The sequence below is a fragment of the Ostrea edulis genome, chromosome 10 (genome assembly GCF_947568905.1).
Source record: "Ostrea edulis chromosome 10, xbOstEdul1.1, whole genome shotgun sequence".
NCBI lineage: Eukaryota > Metazoa > Mollusca > Bivalvia > Ostreida > Ostreidae > Ostrea > Ostrea edulis.
The window spans coordinates 9980316-10005574 of NC_079173.1; the positions used below are offsets into that span (position 1 = coordinate 9980316).

The window sequence follows — 25259 nt, forward strand, 5'->3', positions numbered from 1 at the left end:
GGACAAAAAGTAATAAGAAAAGTTCACCTGAATAGTACAGACCAATATTTTTCTGAAATCTACCACTCTTTTAAGAAATACAATGCACTTTATAACTGTGAAATGTTTTCCAGGTGATTGAAAACATATTTCTCTCATCCAAAATTTGTCCAATCCTGTTTTCAGCTACAGTATTTAGAGAGTAATTTAAATGAGTAAATTCCAATCCACCCAAATTTTAATTCACTCTGAGTAGGATGTCTGCAGAAGGGGGAAAATAAAATGGGGGGGGGGGGGGGGTTGAAAATTCCCATGTATATAGTAATTTCAGTTCAGAAAATCAATTATTTGAAATTCACATATTCATTATAAAACGCTTTACACAGTGTAACAATCTACCAGTACCTGTTGCAGTTTGTCCGTCTTTTGCTGTAGTTGTTTACCCAGGGCTGCAGTTACTCTCTTGTGTTGCTGCGTTCCACCAACTCGCTCCGATTTCTCAATTTGTTCTATCTCTGATTTCTGTAGATAAAATGTAATCAGAAATAATTGTATTGATTGATTGTATATTGTTTAAAGTCCTGCTCAAGATTATTAAACTCATATGGAGACATCACCACTGCCAGTAAAGTGCTGCAAAACTCGGCCTAGGCTCAGCGCTTATGGCCATTGAGCAGGGAGGGATCTTTATTGTGCCATGACTCTTTGTGACACGGGGCCTCGGTTTTCGTGGTCTCACACCTATTCTAACTTGGGTCCCCAGAGTGCCAAAATATTTGTGCAATTTGTTCCATCTCCATTTTCTGTTCAATGATTGTACAATAACCAACACATTTTTAATTGCCTATTAAATAAACTCTTTATGATTGGATAAGAAACTGGTTGAGTTTGAAATTAGTGTTGTATTTCATTTTTATATGATAAATGATATGCATACATCAACATTTAGTGATCTTGGGGTGTTGGTTTTTTTTTTTTTGGGGGGGGGGGGGACTAGAAATAAGTTGCTTTAAGGTAGCTCATTACATCAAAATTTTATTTAATGGCTTGTTAAAACAAATCTTATGAAGCATGATTTCACCATCGAAAGAGTGATACAAGTTCTCAATTGTTTTATATGAATTTTTTGTGATTTTTTCCCAGAATGATAGAAAAGGTGTTTTGTTTGCAAATAAGAGATTCTAGGGTCCAAATTTCACTGTGATTTGGTGCATGATATGGACATCTAATAAAACATGCCTAAAAGACTCAGGTGTGAATGTTCTAATTTTTGAGAGAAAAATATTTACAGGTATGAAAATTGAAAATGTTATTCATTGATATATTTTTTTAAATCTAAGGATAAAATCTTTTTTGTTTTATTATTTGTAAACAAATACACAAAAATATAAAAAAAAAAAAAAAAACCACCAAAAAAACTGAAGCTATGTGAAGTGTATGACTTACTTTCTCTTCGTAATGGGAGGCAATTTGTTGAATTTCCTCAGACCTCATTCCTACGATCGAACCCACGGCACTTGCTGTCAATTTATCCTGCATGCATACAATACATAAACAATGACAATCACAAAGTCACCACACTCTCACACACACACACACACACACACAAACACTAGATCAGCCTTTTCATGCTACTAATTCAAACTGAAACATATACATGAACATTCAGGTATAAGAAATATTTTTAAAAAATACGAAAATCAAAACTAAGAAAAAACAAAATTAACTTGAAATCCATGCATTTTCAACACTTTATATCCCTATAGATTTACACAATTATTGTACTACATGTATTCAATAATTATAATTATCACAACACTTTGGAGATTGACTAAATTTTGATGAATGTTCAAAATATTAAAATTTTTCTATCAAATCATATTAGAAAATAGAAAGCATCCTTTCTTTCATCGTTTCATTATTTATTCAGGGAAGTCAATCAATCAAGAAATATTTTACTAATATGAGTGAAAAATAAATTGAATTTCTACTTTTAAAAATAAAAAGAAGCTACAAATCACAATACAAATTAAAGAAAAAATTCAGTTTGCAAACTATAATACAAAATGATGTAGGAATCGCACAAAATTACCAATGAGGAAAAACACTTTTCAAGAAATTTTACCTGTTTTTCGCCACACTTAATCAAAAAAAGGGGGAAATAGAAAATGAATTTCATCATAACTTATAATATAAATTTTTCATGATTTCATTTATCACAATTTTTTTTTACCACTGCTTTATTTTATTAAAAGTCAGTGCAATAGAAATTGAAAAATGGGTCACTTTTCATTATCGGAAGATGAAGTTACGACAGGAAAATTCATACATCTGGCATTCAAGACAAAGATGCTATTGTTAAACACTATGTGCACGACGGTAGCAGAGTCATACTGTGCCAAATTTGACCATTGGCCTTGGCATACATTTGAAAGGCTATGACCTATATTGAAACTACAGACAGATATACAAAAAAAAATGACAGATTAAAAGAAAAAACCACCATGAATCCCGATCTATTTAATCTAATGCTTCATTTATAATTCAATGAAAATTGCTAACAGTCCTAGAGCTAGGAATATGCTCTTTTGATCTATGACCTCCAATGTATAAATATATGTATTTTCAACATGCTCAAGATTCATGTGCACAACAAATTCATGCAATTCCCAAATATTACGCTCACCTCCTGAAATCCTGACATGCCAGACATCAGCTGTTGTATTTTCTTCTGAAATTATATTGTATACTTTCATGTAATTTACTAAAATCTGTTTGAAAAATCACAATGTTTCCCTGCGGAAGTAAAAGCCATGCCCTCCTGGGTGATTGTATCTAGCAACAGGAAACAGTCCTCGACAACAGGTGATATAACATAAAAATTATCACACGCACCAAATTGACGTGTGCATTACTCCAGCATGCTAGAGTTTCACGGCGAGATACTTCTGACTTGGTACCGCCTATATAAGGGAAGTTAACCGAGTCTCTAACTTGTTGGAGTAGGTTCATTGTAAATTTTAGAAAAATTTGAACATTTGAAATACAGTCTGCAGTGTGTCACAGCAACACTTCGAAAGAAATCAACTGATCAACGACAAAAACAGATAAAATCAAATAATCAAAGACAAAAACAGATAAAATCAACTGATCAAAAACAGATAAAATCAACTGATCAAAGACAGAAACAGATAAAATCAACAGTACAGTGGTATTGGTACCGACATATACCATGTAACCATTTAATAAGCTTGTTAATTTTGAATTATGCCCCTTGGATCAGTCATATTCTGCTATTATTCAATACTGAATCAAATGAGCTATAGCATTCCAACCTCTTCCTCGGCCTGAAGCTCCTCCGGGGTCATTTCCTGCTGACCTCCAAGACTGGCAGCTGCTGCTTTCTTCTTAGCACTTTTATCAGCATCCTGAAACACATGTAAAAGTTTGCGACCCTTAGTAATGAACTGTGTAATATAACATTGTAAAAGGAAGGGGGGTGATGGGTGTTGCATTTCAACTCTCTCTTCATCTTTCGCTTTCCTCCAATCCTTGCCCAATCGGATCACATGCTTGTCCTTTTCCGTAAGCGGTTTATTTCCGGTTACGAAAATAGCTGAGTAGTTACGAATGATCCTTGCCCTCACCACCCCACCTATGTCCATCAATGACTTTACCTCATATTCTTCAAGACACATCTACATGTATTTCACACCCCTCCTCAAACTCTTTTCACTTTTTGCAATGGCTCACCCTCCACCCCACCACCACCACAATACTGTACCCAAGGATCAGGTCCTGAATTTTGTGATTATCTTTATATATGAGAAGAATCAGAGAATATACCAGTATATGTAGAAAAGATGTAACTTTGAAGAATATCAACGATGTTAGTTAGGGTTTGCTTTGTTTTCCTTTGAGAATTTTTCCTCAGTATCAAGACCTCTCAAACTGTAGGTTTAGTGCTACAAATTTAAACCTGGTACATGTACTAATAGTAGGCTTAGTGACACATGTACTAATAGTAGGCTTAGTGACACATGTACTAATAATATGCTTAGTGACACATGTACTAATAATATGCTTAGTGACACATGTACTAATAGTAGGCTTAGTGACACATATACAAATAGTAGGCTTAGTGACACATATACAAATAGTACTAATAGTAGGCTTAGTGACACATGTACTAATAGTAGGCTTAGTGACAAATAGTACTAATAATATGCTTAGTGACACATGTACTAATAGTAGGCTTAGTGACACATGTACTAAAAGTAGGCTTAGTGACACATGTACTAATAGTAGGCTTAGTGACACATGTACTAATAGTAGGCTTAGTGACACATGTACTAATAGTAGGCTTAGTGACACATGTACTAATAGTAGGCTTAGTGACACATGTACTAATAGTAGGCTTAGTGACACATGTACTAATAGTAGGCTTAGTGACAAATAGTACTAATAATATGCTTAGTGACACATGTACTAATAGTAGGCTTAGTGACACATGTACTAAAAGTAGGCTTAGTGACACATGTACTAATAGTAGGCTTAGTGACACATGTACTAATAGTAGGCTTAGTGACACATGTACTAATAGTAGGCTTAGTGACACATGTACTAATAGTAGGCTTAGTGACACATGTACTAATAGTACTAATAGTAGGCTTAGTGACACGTGTACTAATAGTACTAATAATATGTTTAGTGACACATGTACTAATAGTAGGCTTAGTGACACATGTACTAATAGTAGGCTTAGTGACAAATAGTACTAATAATATGCTTAGTGACACATGTACTAATAGTAGGCTTAGTGACACATGTACTAATAGTATGCTTAGTGACACATGTACTAATAGTACTAATAGTAGGCTTAGTGACACATGTACTAATAGTAGGCTTAGTGACACATGTACTAATAGTAGGCTTAGTGACACATGTACTAATAGTATGCTTAGTGACACATGTACTAATAGTACTAATAGTAGGCTTAGTGACACGTGTACTAATAGTACTAATAATATGCTTAGTGACACATGTACTAATAGTACTAATAGTAGGCTTAGTGACACATGTACTAATAGTAGGCTTAGTGACACATGTACTAATAGTACTAATAGTATGCTTAGTGCTTACAAAAAAATGTAGTGCCCATGCTGTGGGGATTGTTTATTGTACTGACACCTGCTGTGCTTAGTGCCCTGGCCATGAGGATTTTTTATTGAGCCAACACTTGCTGTGACTCAGGACCTCAGTATTCAGGCATCATCCAAAAGCAGTGATTGGAAAGTCCATCATGTTAAACGAGACTACAACCCCACTACTGACAATTTTAATGGACCAATTTGAAAATGAATAGGCCATCTAGGGTCATTTTGGGAAATGATAAAATACTAGATATACATGAAATGCAACACTACATGACTACAATGCTTGTGCAGCAATATCTGTAATAACGTAAACTTTCAACAGTCAACATTTTTTAAGCACACAGATTTTATCAATTGGTCAAACTAATCGCCGCTTATCGATCTTAGAAATGCCAAACATCTTTGAGCATGTCTTTGTCATGTTTGTTCTTTGCATTTTTCCTTGAGATTTGGTCGACTGGGAAAAAAACTGCCTCAGTATCACCTAGATAATCCCTTCTGACTTCTCTAACATTGTAACTTAGCAATTTTTGTTTGGTGTTTATAGTTCAGTGTTTCATTGGGGCATCCTTACTGTGTGCTTAATATAAAAGAAATAGTTCACTGATAGTCTATGTTCATTCGACAGGTTTAAACCAATGAAATTCATTGTATCAAATTACTGCATTTAAAACGAAAGTAACATTAAGTAAGTCATATGCAATGTATTTACAACAATGTAACTTTTTGCAGAAAACTTATTGCACTCTTTGGCAAGGAGAATAATTGACTTCATGTAGACTACCATATTTAACTTGAAAGTGACTATGGTGCTTGCCACAAGCCCTTCCCTGCACCACTGCATAAGAACTCTCACTTCCAAATGCAAAGCAGACACAACATATTCTGACATTTTAGGATTAATGGGGCCAGAATTCCAGCATCAAATCCCTAACCTCCCATTTCTGAAGTAAATGATATCTTCAATGATAAAAGACAGTTAAATCTCAAGTAATGATACCTGTCGCAGGGTCCAACCAATATAATTAACAAAATGTTGGTCTGGGTTCTTTAATACTCAATTTTTATTGTGTAAGGAAAAAAAAACCTATGATTAAAACACAAATTCTCACCACACATAAAACACTCGCACAACATTTAAACAGACATTTATACACTGTACATTTAAACATATATTATATTAACAGCACACAGAACACAATATTTTAGGTTACACTGCCAATGAAATTAATTACTAATATCAATAACATAAAATAATACAAGGGAGTGTAAATCTTACCATGACTCCAGTAATACATGTATAATATAAAATGAAGTTTTAAATTATATTTCTCAATGTCTCTGGAGTGGCCGTGAACGTTGCACTTCAGGAATATTGCATGGGGTAAATGAAAGCGGCGGGAACTTCTCATTTTTTTATGAGTAAGGTTAGTATGAATATTAATTATTCGATTGTCATTTAGTTGAAAGGTCGACATGCACCACGCGACTAAACAAACTCACAATCATTCATTCATACTATCGTACACCCTCGTATTCGATTGGCTATGCGCGCCAATAGTATTTAAAAATAGCGCTCGCTGCAACACACTTATAAATTACAACTGTGACATACCTGTTCAGATGTGTCGGACTTGCTCAAACCATATCTCCTGAAAACAAAGAAAAATACGCAGATTTACACAAAGTCTATTATAGTTTTACATTATTTGACGGATTATAACAAATTGTCAATGGATAACAATGTTCACCTGAGTAAATCCTAGCCTTGCTGTTCTCCAAAATGATTTCTCTAAGATTTTTTATCCTCAGATAATGATACTTAAATCGTCTTGCTGTTCTGGAGAAGAACTCACTTAAAAAGACCCCCCCCCCCCATATTCATGTATCATGTACAATTATTTTGATCCTTGATTTTTTTAGCTCCCACTCTTACCCCTGGGTCCGTAAATCAAAAATATAAATTTAAATCCACACAACTTCGAATGTTTGCAGGATCAATATGATTTAGTGCAGACTTGCTACTCTCGTAAAGAATTTTTGAAGAAGATTTGAATATGCACTACATGATAATGCTTGCATATGACAGATGTTATATGACTAATCATGACCTTGGTGTTATTGAAAAAATGATTTTTAAAGACCATTTCCTTTGCATATTCATATGAAAAACTTTAAATTCCCTGTTGTGGCCATATTCTATCACATGATCTGAACAATTTAGAATCTAATCTATTTCAGGAAGGTTTCACATCAATTTCATCTTTTCTAGCCCAGTGGTTCTTGAGATGTTCTCATTCTATTTTGACCTTTTCTTGATTATGGTTTAGTTTTGTGGGCCAAGGCCTGCAGCAACAAACCAGCCATATTTCACTGTTTAGGTTTTGTGGGCCGAGGCCTGCAGCAACAAACCAGCCATATTTCACTGTTTAGGTTTTGTGGGCCGAGGCTCCAGCAACACACAAACCGTATTCCGTGGTTTAGGTTTTGTGGGCCGAGGCTCCAGCAACACACAAACCGTATTCCGTGGTTTAGGTTTTGTGGGCCGAGGCTCCAGCAACACACAAACCGTATTCCGTGGTTTAGGTTTTGTGGGCCGAGGCTCCAGCAACACACAAACTGTATTCCGTGGTTTAGGTTTTGTGGGCCGAGGCTCCAGCAACACACAAACCGTATTCCGTGGTTTAGGTTTTGTGGGCCGAGGCTCCAGCAACACACAAACTGTATTCCGTGGTTTAGGTTTTGTGGGCCGAGGCTCCAGCAACACACAAACTGTATTCCGTGGTTTAGGTTTTGTGGGCCGAGGCCTGCAGCAACAAACCTGCCGTATTCCAGAAGCGTCGAGTGAACGCGCGTCTCTTCATCCCTCAGTTGTTCTACGTTTTGTCTCTTGTATCGTCTCTGTGGTTTATACACATCCTGAGCAACAAACAACAACCATATCTTATCCAAATGTTAACCTCTCAGAACTTATTAAGACTGACAGTCACATAAACTGGTTTGGCATGTCTTATACAGTCAAACCTCGCTATCTCGAACTCAATGGAACTGAAGTGACAATGAGATATCCGAGAATTCAAGATATCGAGGGTAAAATACTTGAAGAAAAAGTGGTTGGGACTTCCGAATCACTTTGACACATCAATGGTATTTGAGATATTGGTATTCAAGTTCACGAAGTTCAACTGTACTTGGTACCAATCGTCTTATTAATGAAAGGTGAAGATAATGAACAGTGATCAATCTCATTTAACTCCTATAAACAATACAAAATAGATAGTTGGGCAAACACGGACCCCTGAACACACCAGAGGTGGGATCAGGTGCCTAGGAGGAGTAAGCATCCCCTGTCGACTGGTCACACCCGTCGTGAGCCCTATATGTTGATAAATCCGTAAATAGGGCTATAGTGAACAGGAATTCCTTCACACAAACCTTGACATCTGCAACAGAGGCCATGGCAGTGTCTTTTAGTTCCTCAAACACAACATCCTGAAAGGCAAAGTACACATTGTAAACAAGGTATTTCACAATTTGCAACCTCAACAAAAAATCCTGGTTTGAAAATATACATTGTACCTTTGAACTAGTTTATAAGAATAGCACACTTTTAAATATCAAAACTATATTGATAAGTTTCTTACAATGAAAGCATTTAAAATTGACATTACATTTACGGTGTTTAACTTCACTTTAAATTCCATAATTAAAATCATTTTGAAAACATAAGTCTTAATTCTCCTATAACACAATGTTAACGCAAAATAAATCCCGTATAGTGAATTGCATTTGTAGATTTGTTAATTAGGAAGTAACAGCTGTAAATATCGAACCTCTGGTGTCCTGTGACTTTTACTGAACTGTGAAATCGAAAAAGCTCGAATAAAGTCCCCCATTTCTTCTCTAGTCTCTATGGCCTTCTTCACCAACCACTGAAAAATTTTAAAATATGCTGATCCAGAAAAACCTACAGCCCTGTAGTGATATCAATTCTGTAGTGTAAAGAAATTCTATCAACACTGTGTGGAAAATTAATTACACGTACTATATCAAAAAAGTTGTGTAAGGTAATTATACCAATACTGCAATGCAATTACATTTATCGTGCTTCAGACAAATTAGCAAATAATGATTGGATAAAATGAAATCAACCGACACTCAAAAAATTTCAACACACTGTCTCGGAGTCCATGCATTAAAGATGTTACTGAAATTTGAACAAATTTTGCAAAGGTCTTCAGTGGGGTGAATTTGTTACAGTCATTTTTACATGGGACATAATACAGAGACATCAAGGGTGTGAAATGGAAATGTGTATTGAAACTCAGCTTTGCATCACCCAATACAGATTTCTATTTTACACCCTGGAAGAATCCGTATTATGCCCAAAACTGACTGCATAATTAACAGTGTATCAATATTGCTGTGTATCAAAGGTAATTTATTCATTTTAATATCATTACTGCATTTTCTTGAGTCACAAGAATGGTTTAATTTTGACAAATTTACAATCTCAAAAATATAAAACACAGATGCCATTCACTCTGATGTACAGCTTTTAATTAATAATTCTTGCTTTGATGAACTCAATCTTAGCCTTAGACATGTTGATCACAGACTGGCCTCATTTGCGTACCCACCGACCCCGACTTCAGGAAGACTGGTTTGCAGTGTTGAAAAATCGGAAAAATTTCGTAATTGATAATAGGCCATAATTGGAAGAACTGTATCGATCAATGATCGATATAATCCAGATTTACATTTAGTCAATAAATGTTTCTTATTATTGGGGTTATTTCTATTTAGTTTTATGGATACATGTATGTGCAGCATACACACTAGCTGGTGTCAATGAATTCCCACTTTTCAATGTGGAGTCCACTCTGACTCTCCCCCGCACATGTCTCGATATAAAAGCGGGATTAACAGTCAGATGAATCTTGGATTAGATATTAATTAGTGTACAGGCGACAATCGATTATGAAAAATAGAATCGATAATCGAAGAGCCAAAAACTATCGACAATCGTTTCATTGGTCCTCGTTGAATCAACGGACAACACACACACATACATACACTTCCTAAATAGGATAAGATATTCAATGGTTTGAATTGACGAACAAGACACACACACACATACAATTCCTGGATTGGATAAGATATTCAATGATTTGCAATGACGAACAAGACACACTCATACATACACTTCCTGGATTGGATAAGATATTCAATGATTTGCATTGACGAACAAGACACACACACACACATACAATTCCTGGATTGGATAAGATATTCAATGATTTGAATCAACGAACAAGACACACACACACATACAATTCCTGGATTGGATAAGATATTCAATGATTTGCAATGACGAACAAGACACACTCATGCATACACTTCCTGGATTGGATAAGATATTCAATGATTTGCAATGACGAACAAGACACACTCATGCATACACTTCCTGGATTGGATAAGATATTCAATGATTTGCAATGACGAACAAGACACACTCATGCATACAATTCCTGGATTGGATAAGATATTCAATGATTTGCATTGACGAACAAGACACACACACACATACAATTCCTGGATTGGATAAGATATTCAATGATTTGAATACCTGGATTGGATAAGATATTCAATGATTTGAATACCTGGATTGGATAAGATATTCAATGATTTGAATACCTGGATTGGATAAGATATTCAATGATTTGAATACCTGGACAACAGGATAGATATGAATGAAATCCAATCCCTGGATCTGATGTGGTTCTATTCTGTGTGGACATTTCATCTTCGGCAATACACCTACGATTCTTTCTGTTAAGGCACTACAAAAGAATTTGCCATCATCCTTTGCCTGTTTTCATATCTTTACACATTTAATGATAGCCATTTCCTTAAATTTACATGTACATTTCCAATGTTTTGTTCTCTATCAAAATCCTAGCAATACACACATCTTCAAGTTCTTTTACAAAGGTCCTAGTTTCAAAACTGTGAGAAGAGTTACATGTAAAAGGACAAACCATGCACTCATTTTCAAAATTCTAGTATTTCCTCAAACCTAAGTTCAACAAATGAATGTGTAATTTTCTTTAAAAAATAATTAGAGAAACTCAAATCCTTAATTGCCAAATGCACATCTTCAATATCCATACAAACACTCTGTAAAATAAGAAAGTCCTCACTCGAAAACTATATGATGAGTTGGGACAAATCATGTACTCTCTGTATTAAAACTCACTATATAAAGTTCAACAATATGTAATTTTCTGAAACAATTTTTTTTTTAGGAATATCAAATTCTTTGCCACATGTTCATCATCAATACCCATACAAACACTGTAAAATAAGAATGTTCTCATTAGAAGATTGTGGGAGGAGTTAGATGGACAAATTATACAATGTACCCTCCATATAACAATAATTTTCAAACAAAGGGACAAAACTCCTGCAAGAGAGGTTTAAAAAGGAATTAAAATTGCAACATGATCTAAAGTGACCCATAAAGAAGTTTTTAGTACACAATTCAGTGCTTATAATATAATCATGCAAAATTTTTGCCTCTTTGTGGTACAGAAGTAAAGAAGATTTTCTAACTAGAGATATAATGCACTTCAGAAATATGACCAACTTAGCCTTACCTTGGGGACCAAACCCTAAACCCAGGGGTCATGAATTTCAAAATTTTGGTGGAGGGATTATTCCTTTACATAATCATACAAATGGTTTTGGCTTGCATGGAGTTAGACTGCACACTGGATATTTGGAAAAGGACAAAAATACAGGACATTAGAAATCTTTTTTCACTTTCTCTTGTTGATCAATAATGAGAAAACTTACATTTTCTGTCCAATAGTGGAATTTTCTTGGAAGAGGAGATCTACATCAATATCTATATTGCATGTTGTGATGCACCAGGTCATCCCACCGACCACCTGAAACATACAGAAAGCTGGCTGAATATTAGCCTGTAATCGTGGTAATGAAAATTGCTTTACAAAATGTATGTCTGTTGACTAAGATGACAGAATACCCAGTAACCTTGAAATTAATCAGATGCTAATGCACACACTATTTATTCAAATACAACAAGTTTTGGTCACTGACAAAACTAAACAATTTAGGTTTGCTACTGACTGTCTAGAAGTAGAAATATTTAACCATCAAAGGCCATGATTTTAACAGCCCGACATATTTCCATAGATAGCCAGTAAAATGATCTGATAAGTGATCAATTTGAATTCTACAAATTTTCAATAAAAAGAATAAAGAGAATATTTTTGATGTGTAGTGCACATCCATGTACTGTGCCTTTCAGAAAAACATACACACAAAGACATGATTCTCATTTGAACCCAGGGCCTCAACCTGACAAAAAGTCTTACAGTCTACCAATCTAAATCATCACAGCAGGGACAGGGTTCTAAAATTAATTTTGGTTTTCAAAGATGGGGCCCACCCTCAAAATACATTATTTTCCATCTTTTAAAAGAAAATTGTCTGATGAATTGGGAGGGGGAGGTTCTGCCCCCCCCCCCCCCCCCCCTCCCCTCCCACCCCCTGTATCTGCCACTAACATGTATGAACTTCATAATGCAACATTGGACCATCACAAGAACAACTTTTGCTTTGATGACAATACCTTATCGAATGGTGACAGTCCTTTGATTCTGGCTCTGAAGTAACCCGCTGCCAGCAACAGGTCAATAGTTTGTCCCAGCTTAACGTTTTGTTCCTCATCTTCTCGCACATCAAACTGAAATCATAGTAATGTGAGATTTAACAATGAAATACCACTACTCTCGTTTATTCAGTTAAGAGGAGAGAGGCGGGGTGTGTAAGGTCCTTAGCAGTTTCTGACAATTGCAGGTAATTCATAATTGTAAAGGTAAATGCAAGCAATCCATTTATCAATGCCTATAATATATAGATTATACATGTTGAACAAGTGAACGGTACATATCTTAAATTTTCAAGGTGGGGGAAGATGAATGAATGAGGAATATTTTAAAAGCATTTAATATTATGCAATTAATCCACAGATCAAATGTAAATCTATATATTAAATGTATATACATGTATACCAGAGACACATGTATAACATCAGACCATTTACTTGTAGTGAAATGTTTAATTGATTTTACATTAAAGGGACTGATTCACGATTTTCGTCCAAATTTTGTTTTTCACTTTAATTAAATGATGAAAATCTACAGTCTAATATATTTCGAAACTTTCTTTAAAAAAATCCAGGTTATTCATTATGACAGAAGCTCATTATAGAGAGTTTATTATTTGTTTTGAAAACAATGATCGGGGTGTGTTATTGTATACGGGGTTTTCAAAATAAATGGATTCTGATCCAAGTTTATTATATTTATCACATCTCTCAAGTATACTTTAGGTAAAATGTGTCATTTAAAATTTAAAATTTGTGATTATACAAAATAATGATGTTTTAAATTACATGATTAATGTTTCACTTGTTTGATTGTTTACATAAAAAGACTGGAGTCTTTGTTTACATAACACAGAATCAAAGCTAACATATTGCTTTTATCCTTGCATTCAGACAGTCCAAATTTTGGTTGTCAACATTAAATGAGCTATATTTTTCATTTTTGACATCAAAATTGAAAAACATTTCTTTCAAAAAACGTGAACCAGTCCCTTTAACATTGGCAATAAACGACTATGCATGTTTTGTAGACTTTCACAAGGCAGATACTGTTATTCATGAAGGCATTGAACTAAAACTCCTACAATTAAATATCAATGGTTTATTCTACAATTTAGACACAACAATATTTTCATAAATTGATAAAAGTAGGGAACAAGTCAACCTTTCCATATACACCAGAGATAGGAGTTCGACAAGGTGATGTCTTAAGCCCAAATATTTTTTAAATAGTTTTGAATGATTTTTCTAAACTAATGGACAAAGAAACCATAGGCTCTGTCAATCTTTCTAGAAAGACAATCACCTCTCTTCTATATTAGGGGTGAATCAATATATCGATATATCGAAATGTACCGGTATACGCCTATCCAGCGATATACGATACAGTGTTTCGACGATACGATACAATGTTGGGGTTAAAAATAGCCCTTTTAATAGTCGGAATCGAAGTGCATAACTTAAAATTGGATTCTAACAGGAACACGATTCCTCAGACTTTAATCCTCGCTTTTTCATTGTGACATTGGAGTTTCCTCAGACTTCAATCCCCGCTTTTTCATTGTGACATTGGAGTTTCCTCAGACTTTAATCCCCATTTTTACATTGTGACACATCGGAGATTTCTCAGACTTTAATCCCCGCTTTTACAATGTGACATTGGAGTTTCCTTGGACTTTAATTGTCATTGTTTGTTTTGTTATGAAATAAAAGATATTAAACCACTTCATTTTTTTTAAATTTTGATATTTTACTTCAGAAAATGCTTAATTACCTTGTATATCCAATATATCGGATATCGCATCAGAAAATATTGTATCGTATCGTATCGGAAAAGCTTGAGCAATACACACCCCTATTCTATATGCAGATTATCTTGTACTGCTATCAGAAAACCAGAATGGACTTCAAAACAAACTAAACTTACTTGAAAAATATTGCAAGGATTGGTGCTTAGAAATTAATACCAATAAGACAAAAGTAGTCATTTTTAATAAAAGTGGGCACTAGCTATAATTAAAGAAAACTTTGTGTTTGGTAACACGTGTATTGAATGTGCTAAACAAATATAAATATCTAGGAGTAATATTATCCTCCTATTGTTCATTCAAGGAAGCAATTTCTGATCTGTACAATAAAGCTCTTATAAGGCCTCGTTCAATCCAATTAAAACATTTTTACATCCTTTTGACCATATGGTAAAACCTATTGCCTTGTATGGCTGTGAGATATGGGGAATACTTTTGACACCCATGCCGGAAAAAGACAAGAGATTTATACAATATCTTTAAAGATTGGGAGGCAGAAAACCTGAATATTAAGTTTTGTAAAGTTAAAACATCTACTGGGTGCCAGTAAAAGAAGTACTAATAATATTGCAATAATTTCTGAATTGGGTAGATATCCCATTTCTGCTCTATGATCCAAAGTATTTTACTGTATTGGCATAGCCTTAAAAGTTGCTCAGAATCATCCCTGTTATACAGTGCTTATACAGAAAATATCAATCTGAATTCATATGATAAAAATTTTTGGTACAAAAACATTAGTTATTTTAGAAAAAACAAGAGACCCAGGGGCCTTATAGGTCACCTGAGTATCATGTAACAACCTTCCAATGTTTGAATTAGGTTTGTGTTTAAATATAAGAATTTTACTTTTGGATGGAAGAAACATTGAATAGCTATGTGGTCATGAAGTACATGTGTCATTTTTATGTTCAATCAATAATCCTTTTTAAAAAACCTAGGTCTGAGACATCATAAAGAAAAGGGTTATTTACTCCTTAGATAAAACCAATATAAGAAGATTTTCAAAGAATTTCTACATTTTCACTATATGACCAATAGAGCCCCACCCTAACACAAGAACCCCTGCCCCAGGGGCCATGAATTTCACAATGTTGGTAGAGGGCTCAACACTCATTATAATTATGCCCACAGTTTGGCTTCTTGATGTCCAGGAGTAAAGAAGAAGATTTTTTAAAATTACACTCATTTTGATGGTTTTTGCCCCACCCCTCAGGCCCCAGGGGGGCAGGGACCACGAATTTCACAATTTTTGTTCCCCTCCACCCACAGATGCTATATGCCAAAATTGGTTGAAATTGGTTATGGGGTTTCAGAGAAGAAGCTGAAAATGTTCAACGCACGACGACGGACAAAAACAGATAGCAATAGGTCACCTGAATGAATTCTGGTGACCTAAAAATGGGCATTTTGTAAAAATATCAAATTCTTATTTTTCAAAAAATAAATGAAGAATCAGGTACAGAAACAATTTTTATTTTTATAAATTACTGCTCAAAAAGACGTGAAAAGGATAAAAAATCAGGAAAACTCACAACATATTTTTCATATAAAGAAAACTTTAATATGGAAAATTATATATTTTTAGAATCCCTATAGAATAAAGAAAAACTCTATGTAGATTTCTAATTAGTGCACATGACCTTCAAATTGAAAGAGGAAGATATGAATTTATAAAAAGCAATACTGGCCAGAAGATTCCTTTAGAAAGAAACAAAAGAATGATTTGAATTATGTAACCTAAATTGTGTAAACGATGAATTTTATTTCCTCACTGATTGTCCATTCTTATGATAATTCCAATATCATTTATTACAATTGTTTTGATTGGACAAAAATAAAACTGAACAAGAGTTTACACATCAATAAATCCGAAAACGCGATGTATTCATACACGCCTGAAAACAAATAACATAGTGCAGGGAAACTATTTAAATTTTTGCAATTGTTAATAAAGTGAACGAATTGGAATTATAAGAATCAAACATTCTTTTTGAAGAATTTATCGATGTGTAAACTCCGGACATTTTACTCACAAACTTAACATAAAAGTGCTTCGCACTTTTATTCAGTTTGTGAGTAAAATGTCCGGAGTTTACACATCGATAAATTCTTCAAAAAGAATGTTTAATCCTATATTGAACAGAGAAATATGTTTTTTCATGATATATACAAGCTCAACAAAATCTTTATATCTATCTAAGTAACAATTTAAATAAGGACAAATTTACTTGGTTGATGACTAATGAAGACAAATCAGTAATTGTCAAATTGAGTGAATATTTAGTTAAAACTTTCAGAAAAAGAGGTGCTGCTTTAAAACTGCAAAAATCATTATAGTTTCTTATCCATATGTTGGTTTAATACTGATATTGTCCATTTACTTGTGTATACACCTTATTTGCAATTCATATATATACATGTATGTATGTACTTGTTTCCCCCACATGCTACATTCACATGTAGTTTGCAGTTCATATAATTTGTAGCTAATGCTGTAAACTTTTTTTTGAAATTTCCTTCTTTATAACTCAGCTGTCTTGCTGTTATGCCCTCTGGGTCCAAAATTGGAATAAACTGATCTTATCTTATAACATATGTTATAGGGCCTATATGTCTCTGTCAATATACATAGTCAAATCATTGCTTGTTTTTTTTTAAATGATCAAATGGGTTGGGAACACTTCCCCTATAGCGAGATCTTCTCGCTAATACGCGACTATCCGTATTTGTCAAGAAAGTAACCATTACCATCTGAACAGATGTGTCTTGATTGCAAATAACGGTAAATACTAAATTCCGTACAACAGGTTGGGAACACTTCCCCTAAAGCTAGATATTCTCGCAAAAGCCTGATTATCCCTCTCTAGTGAGAGTAAATATACCCCGTACAATCGAGAAAAACACCCCTGGAGTGCATCTCTGTGTTTCCCATAAAAAGAAGAAAAAGTGCTAAAATGTCTTGATACTTCTGCAAATATATAAATCAAAACAAAAATACTCAGTATGTGCATTGGGTTTCAGCCTCCTTCCCTCTTACGCAGCAACAACGAAATGAAATTTCTTGACTGTGTTGTAAATTTTATTGAAACAATATGTGTCATGCCGAGTATGTGTCGCACTTATTCAGCAATTGCATGGAATTTGTCATTATTTTCAATAAAGACACCGACAACACCTGTTTATGGTCATGTTTATTTCTCGCTAAAGACGGATAATCGTGTTTTAGCGAGAAGGTCTCGCTACAGGAGAAGTGTTTCAAACCTGTACAATCCAAATTTTGAATACCTCTATTTCATTTCCATCTGCATCGTATTGAGTAGCCAATTTTGAAGAACCTGCCCTAGCTCTTGTTGCAAACACACTCCCTTTCAACGCCATTTTGAAAGTCACATGATCTAGCCGATTAGGTATAAATAGATGAACCGGAAGAGTTCCCCATGAACAGCTCTGACAGCCGTGGCGGGAGAAGAATACGGCATGCTGATTGGTCAAATATTTTAATCGATGAAGAATTCCCCAATTTTGATTGGCTTACATGGCATCATCCGAGATTTTTCTTATGGTATGAGCATCAGGCGTCAAATTGAGAACATTCACCGGTCACCAGATTTTGTATACATGTATAAAGAAAGAGTGACCGATTAAATTGTAAACATTAGCCGCACAAGGTAAGGTTCAACTGTGCTGTTTTAAATTTTTATAAGCGATAGATCTTGAAATACTGGGAAGAAGAACAATAATATTCATGACAGTTTGTTTACATGTATACATGTATATTAGCCTTAGGCCAAGGTATAGCTGCAGGAAAGAATATGACGGGTTTTCACAGTAATTTACTATTTTTAATTTAGTGCATTATTGATTGTTCTTTCCATTGTGAAGTAGAGTAAATTGCATATGTAATGTAGATTACGTGAATAAATGGATACACCTTTGAAACCAATTAGCCTAACAGCTGTTTACAACAATGAGAATGCATTGGTGACATTTTCATTAAATTTTTTTCTTTGCAGGAGATTTGCATAAAATGGGTCTGCTTCTTAGAGGTACTGTTTTGTTCATGATTGGCAATTTCTTTGCTGTCTTCATGAATCTACTGCAGATAAATCGACAGGGTGATGTGTCGGTCAAATTACCACCGGAGCTGTTGGAAAACCTTTTTCTGAAAGAGTGGTGGGTTCCGCCCATGTGTGGAGCTGCTGCAGGTAATACTCGTGTTCTTTCATTATTTTATGTCCCGGTCAAAACAATACACAGGAAGAAAAAAACCTGGTTTTTAAAATGAAAAACAAAGTAGATAAGAATATCCTGATCTCATAAGTAGGAAAAGGCACATTTATTAATCCCGGTAATTATGTAAAATATACATGTGCTTTCATGACTGCTATGTAACGTAAATGGTTTGAACAGAGGAAGGTAGCACATGTAAAAGCTAATTGAAAAAAGAAATTCTTTATAAAGTATTCATTACATTGTGGCACAAGTAGTTTCTAAACCTGCAGTTATTATGGTGCATGCTACGTGCACATGAACCCACCCCAGTCTTCATTGATAAAATATCTGTTACTTTGCCAAGATTGTATTTGACAGCTTGTCTGTTACAATTTGTTTTGGCTTCTATTTGTATCAGTTATAGACAAACATTACACATGCCAAAATACCTGTGCAGTAGTACTCGATGTGAATATCTGTGACAAGTTTGTTGATAAGCTAGAAGATGATCACGTACTCCATAATCGTTGTATTTCTACTTCTGTTTGTGTGACCTAGATATTATGTTATCTTTAACTTCAGTCCCTCTGTCTGGTCTAAAGTAGAACAGGTTTTATGCTTAAGTTTTATGCCCAGTACTAGACAGTAGTAAACTTGTACTAGTTTATGAAAAAATGGGTTAGTAAGCTAGGTACAAAGTTTGATTCAGTATATTTAAAACATGTGAACATGACAAGTCTGTTAAACAGAAAACAACTCTGTCAGCATTCCAACGTTGAAGGTCATATATCAGCATTTTCCTACAAACAAAAAAGTATGAAATTAACCTCATAGAGCCAGTTCATATTGGAAAAAAAAATGAAGACTTTTTGATTCTTATCAAAAAGTTCATGTCGTCTCTCAGTCAGCTTATATACATTATTGGAATCCATGTGTTTTCACTTCATTACACTGCACTGTAGAATGCAGTTAACAGAAAGGAAACCCATGGGTTCCGATGTCTCATATAAAGCTTTTTACATTTTGAACTTTTGATATATAGAAGTTCAGAATCAATTGTCAGGTATAATTTAAACCAAATTGATACTTAGTATTCCTAATGTAAATGGCATCCACATTGTGTCCTCAAATGTAGAACCATGCCCCATTAATTGATTTCAAGGGTAGAGATTGAGCACTGCTGCTCCAAAAATTGAAGATTTTATCCATATATTTGCAAACAAGATAAGAAGTGAAGAATTCATTTGTTTATTCATTACATGTACATGCATTATGGTTTTTTCTCTCTCTTTCCAGCTATGATAGGCCTTCTGTATCCATGTCTGGACAAACACCTTCAGATCAGTGACCCAGATTCCAGAAAGGGGGAGTGGTCCAAAGTCATGAGATGTATAGCTGTGTTTGTGGGCATTAACCACGCCAGTGCTGTATCCTTTCATAACAAAGCTTTTTGAGAAATTTTTGCAAGTTGAGAAACATTTTATTCTCATAAGCACATCATGTACTTAAAACATAAAATTGGTAAAAAAAAAGCTGCATTAATTATTTTTCAGATTTAAGTTAAAAATATAGGCTGCTGAATTACATCTGAATTAGACATAGGATAGAGATGTGGGTGATGTGTGCAGTAACATTATAAGCATATCAATCTGTTTACTGGTAATTGCATGGTGTTATAGTCAGTGTGAACCCCAGGACAGCTTGTGATTACCAAGTATTTTACGAAACTTGTCCATAAAGCAGTTTGTTACTAAGCATTGTGTAACCTCAGAATTTGGAAAAGAGCAATAGTATTTGGTATTGGTAATGGTACCATTTAAGTAAGGAACCAAAAAAAAATGCTAATAATTGATTACTTTAAAAGTTTAGCCACTGTTTCTTCTCTGCTACAAATTTTTCTGTGTCGGCCGCAGGTACTTGTAAACAATGCATAGGTTGATTGTATAATCATTTGAAGTGATTTCCCTTAACCATGTGATAAGAAACTGGACTTTGTAAACAACATGCAACTTTCAATGACTCTGGCCGCCATGTCCATTGGACTCTGGTGGTTGTTTGACCGGTCACCATGTGGATTTGGCCTGGGGGTAGGAATTGCGGTCCTAGCAACACTAGTCACACAGCTTCTAGTCTATAATGGTGTATACAAGTAAGTATGAATTAATTTTTATTGAAATTCTGACCATTCCATGTTAATACAATGATAATCTCGTTGACAACATGTTCTGTTAACCTTTCAGCTATTCCAAGGCAGAGTTCCTGTTTGTAAGGTCCTGGTTACCCTGTATCTTCTTCTCAGGGGGCGTGACGATGGGCAATATTGGAAGACAGTTGGCACTGGTATGTTCTCTGATAAATGCCAATCCTTGTAAGGCCAATTAAAATTAATTGATAGATTATCATCCCCGCCCGCCCCTCAAAAAAGGGCCCACCCCGATTTGTTTTTGTTTTGTTTTCTTTTTTTTCGCAAAAATAACTATTTTCATATAAACTTGCTTCCCAGTGACACGAGAGAATGATTAAAGTCACAGAATGTTGGTTTTATATCTTCTACCAAGGATTCTTTGAATGTTAACTTAACACTTTGTGTGATGCTTTTTGTCTTAATTTTTTTTTTCTCGGGAAATCCAAATTAAAAAAATAAAATCCTCCCACCCGCCCCATATTTTTTTGTGACCCGTGATGATAATCTACTAATTAAGTTGAATTGGCCTAACAGTTATATGATTAGAGTACATAATGTAATGTCTTATAGTTGTTCAGAGTAAATAGATATCTGAATGAACATTGACTAGGGGAGGGTGTTGATATTTAGGACGGGTGTGATATTTCGGACAGTCAATAGAAAAGCTTTATATCTTGCATTTCAATAGCTTTTTGCTCTAAATTTAAACTTAATTTCCGAATTTGATATATTTAAAAGATGGAGAACACCTAATTATATGCACATGTGTAGCTAAGCTCTGATTGGTTGATTGAAATACGTGACCTTCACCATCATTGCTGTAAAAGACCCCGTCAAACATTTTGTTTGATTGGCAAAATCAAGTCTTGTTGAGACCTAGCTTTCCGGTAAAAGTTCCCGATGTAATTAAAAAATTATGAACAAAATCAAAACCACTACAATAAATTAAAAAAATCATCTAATGTGCAAAAGGAAAGCATAAAATGCCATTCCGAATTGACTAGCTGTCCGAAATAACACCATTGTTCGTAGTTACAACCTTCTACCCAACTTTATTTAAGTGTTACGTTGTAATATGTGGCATGAATGGCTGGAAAAATCTTATAAAACTCGATAACACGATATAGAATATTCACGGAATCAACTGATATATAACATGCCTAGGTTCAGTGGTTAGATGATGTCAAAGCATTTCCGAAATACTGTACATAGCATACTGTCCGAAATATCAACACTTTCCCCATTATATATGATCTCCAAGCCTCATATGGATTATTTTACAAACTGTACTGAATTAAGGTTACAGGGCACCTGCTTTGATGTGCAATTCTGAAGATTCCATTTACATGTGTAGCAGTTAGCTGGGTTTGATCGCAGGTGGCCAGATAGCTCAGTTGCTAGAGCACCTGACTAGAGATTCAGGGGGCCTGGGTTCAAATCCCGGTCTGGTCCATTGCATTTTCTCCCTTCCTGTTACACATGTATTACATTAAACTTGCTAGCTTTTGTGCAGGGATGAGATTTGAACTATGAAAATCAAAACTTCTATTTTTTACAGTACGATGAAAATCCGGCAAAACCAAAGACTGACTGAAGAACCAAAAACATCTTCTCTGGAATTGGTGATAGTTTTACTCAAGAGGAATGGGGTTAACATACCAGAATTCAGTATGGTGTTTTGTACTGTGATATTACCCATGTAGAGTATTGAACCTGGAGTTAGAGTACAGCGCCCTCTGTTGACACGATTCATTACAGGCAGCAAATCTTGTGAATAAAGGACTGTGCTGCTCCTGAGGAAGCTGAGGAGGTTTCTCTGTGTGTCAGGTGGCATAAAGATGATGACTCTAAACCAAGTACAGACCAGTGATGAATTGATGCGTGTTGTGTTCAGGTCCACCATTAATTGTCAGGATGCTGATATTGTGTATTTTCAAGACTAGCATTATTTAGGTGAAATTTAAGATCGTATTATTCAGACTCCTGTTCAAAGAAATCTAAAATGTGCCATAAATATCGCATTATGCACAATTATGTGCCAAGGAACATGTTTTGTCTCACAATCAAATGATGGAAAATCTTTTGGCACATAATGCCAGTATTCAGGGTTATGATTTTAACAGTTTTGTTCCTTTTGGCAGTATAAGAATATTTAACTGTTCATGGTCTTTTTTTTTAACATCATGTGCAAACTTAAGAAATCTTAAGACACAAAAGATGAGAGAGTTCTGTGCATTGGCAAAAGATGTGTTATTTAAAAACTGGCTACATGGAGAAATCAAGTGTTTCGTTGCCATTAAAATGGAAATCTGTGTGTTTGCATAAATGTAAAAACTTTAGAAAGACTGCTGTGTGATTTAGTGTGGTTGTGTAAATGGGAACCGAGAGTATATGTAATGCAGTGTATAAATTTTATATTACATGCGATGTATTGAACATGTTGGAAGTGCGGTACCTAAAATACACAATGTATTCTAACAGTATTTCTAGTGTAGAATCACATATGACAACTGTACCATTTATGGTGCACCATATCAGAGTAAAGTGATGACTGAATGTGTATGAAGAGAAGTATGTGTACACTCTCATATGGACAGGTGATACGATGAAGTGGATTGGTAGGTTAGTGAAATTCATTCCCGTTTCATTTTTGAAAATGATTGCAGGGTATTAACTGCGATGCTTTATGCATGCGTTCTTCATGAAATGCATCAGTGCTTCATGAATAGTATGCTGGCATGAAGCATTGCAGTTCATATTCTTGTGCATTTTTAAAAATGAAATTTCTTGCATATAATTTACATTCTACTTTCATTTCTGTCGGAATTTCCAGCTGTTAATTAAAGTACAGACATGATATATACAGTGTATATTTATCAAGATTCATAGTAAACTTACTGTTTACAAGTGCAACACATGAGAAAAAGGCGAAAACATTGGCAATATGAAAATAAGTATCTACAGTTGTACAAATACCTTGTCTTTTTTCATTTTCCTTCGGAGATCACTGAATGTGAAGTACACACATTTTTTGTCTGAATGTATATATAACAGTTTATTACAATATTTATGTGTGTTACCAGATGATCTGGAATTTGTCATGTGTTGTAAGGTGATTTTTAAACACTAGTTGTGTGATTTTTATTGCATGAAAATATGCAGAGTTTATGCAAGGCTGTGAAATTTAAGATTTCTTTAAGGTATTTTTTTTTAAGGCATACAAACACCTGAAATTTAGGTTTTGTGTATGCATAAATACCAAATGAATGAAATGACAACAAAAGGGCAGTGAAAACCACCAGCCCTGATTAGGGGCAAAAAACTTCTGTCCATGAATCCCCGTAGATTCATGTAATTGTAAATTGTGGAACACTCAAATGTTATTGATACGGGTTATGTTGGTGCCTGTAATAAATGGCAATAAAAGGTGAGAAAGTTGTTCTGTTTATTTTTGGTACCATGTGGTATTTACCATGATCAATTGTGTAGATTAAGCTTGCAAGTTCCTTTTTAGTTCACCGAAGGCTAAAGTGGGTTTTTCTGATCAAAATTTGTCCGTTGACATCATAAACTTTTCACATCTTCTTCTCCACAACCACTTGGCCAATTTTAGTCAAACTTGGCACAAGTCATCCTTGGGTGAAAGGGGATTCAATTTTGTCGAAATGAAGGACCATGTCCTCTTCAAAGGGGAGATAATCGCAAAAATAGGGTGGGGTCATTTAAAAATCTCCAAAACCACTGGGCCAGAAAAGCTGAAAGGATGTATCTCCAGTATGTTAACAATCCTTTTCCACTGGGATATTGGAAGATAAGGATAGAAAACTACGTTTTAAATGGTTACCCTCAGCCTGAAAACTGAATAATTATCACCCGAATTGATAGGGCTTTCGTTTCCTTTATTGGTGAAGGGCTGCAAAATTTAGGCCTATGCTCAGCGTTTATGGCTATTGAGCAGGGAGGGATCTTTATCGTGCCACATCTGCTGTGGCACAGGAGCTCGGTTAGTCGCCTCTTACGACAAGCAAGGGGACACTGAGGATCTGTTCTAACCCGGATCCCCACGGGATCAATAGAAAGGAGAAATATGGACAATCTTGTGCTCAATATAAACAAAAGCTTTAAAAACTGGTTATTCGATGAATATCAATAGAGATTTAACAAAAACAGACAATTTCTACTTCAAAAGACGGCGTAGCTCTTAATGTTAATGAATTTTC

General features: G+C 34.8%; 2 protein-coding genes across 5 annotated transcripts in view; one reads left to right on the forward strand and one right to left on the reverse strand.

Moving 5' to 3' along the window:
- Nucleotides 1–18167, reverse strand: part of LOC125666357 (coiled-coil domain-containing protein 93-like) — a 32674-nt gene extending 14507 nt beyond the window's left edge. For 2 of the 3 annotated variants that reach the window (XR_008799311.1, XM_056151881.1), the window contains exons 1-12: nt 17928–18167; nt 12796–12909; nt 11994–12088; nt 10867–10978; nt 8969–9067; nt 8571–8627; nt 7957–8054; nt 6751–6787; nt 3315–3407; nt 2666–2710; nt 1426–1512; nt 385–501 (exon numbers count right to left, since the gene is read on the reverse strand). Coding sequence is in view for 2 of the 3 variants with exons in the window: in XM_056151881.1 (XP_056007856.1) it covers nt 385–501; nt 1426–1512; nt 2666–2710; nt 3315–3407; nt 6751–6787; nt 7957–8054; nt 8571–8627; nt 8969–9067; nt 10867–10978; nt 11994–12088; nt 12796–12909; nt 17928–18020 (1047 nt within the window). In the remaining variant the exon portion in view is untranslated. The remainder of the gene's footprint in view (nt 1–384; nt 502–1425; nt 1513–2665; nt 2711–3314; nt 3408–6750; nt 6788–7956; nt 8055–8570; nt 8628–8968; nt 9068–10866; nt 10979–11993; nt 12089–12795; nt 12910–17927) is intronic. The other variant, XM_056151882.1, reaches the window with a different exon arrangement.
- Nucleotides 18168–18183: 16 nt separating this feature from the next.
- On the forward strand, nt 18184–24477 carry LOC125666768 (insulin-induced gene 2 protein-like). Of its 2 annotated transcripts, XM_048900052.2 has the most exons (6): nt 18184–18310; nt 18656–18847; nt 20151–20281; nt 20837–21003; nt 21095–21194; nt 22598–24477. In XM_048900052.2, the coding sequence occupies exons 2-6, from the start codon at nt 18670–18672 to the stop codon at nt 22631–22633; spliced, it is 612 nt and encodes a 203-aa protein (XP_048756009.1). In that variant the 5' UTR covers nt 18184–18310; nt 18656–18669; the 3' UTR covers nt 22634–24477. The 2 variants fall into 2 exon arrangements, with proteins under 2 accessions (XP_048756009.1, XP_056007864.1); XM_056151889.1 differs by having other exon boundaries at nt 21095–22644.
- Nucleotides 24478–25259: the final 782 nt, after the last annotated feature.

Excerpts from the sequence above, each read along its gene's own strand:
- LOC125666768 (XM_056151889.1), top strand. The coding sequence starts at position 18,670 with ATGGGTCTGCTTCTTAGAGGTACTGTTTTGTTCATGATTGGCAATTTC. Across the intron at positions 18,848-20,150 it reads CATGTGTGGAGCTGCTGCAG|CTATGATAGGCCTTCTGTAT; the intron begins GTAATACTCGTG and ends CTCTCTTTCCAG. Across the intron at positions 20,282-20,836 it reads GCATTAACCACGCCAGTGCT|AAACTGGACTTTGTAAACAA; the intron begins GTATCCTTTCAT and ends CCATGTGATAAG.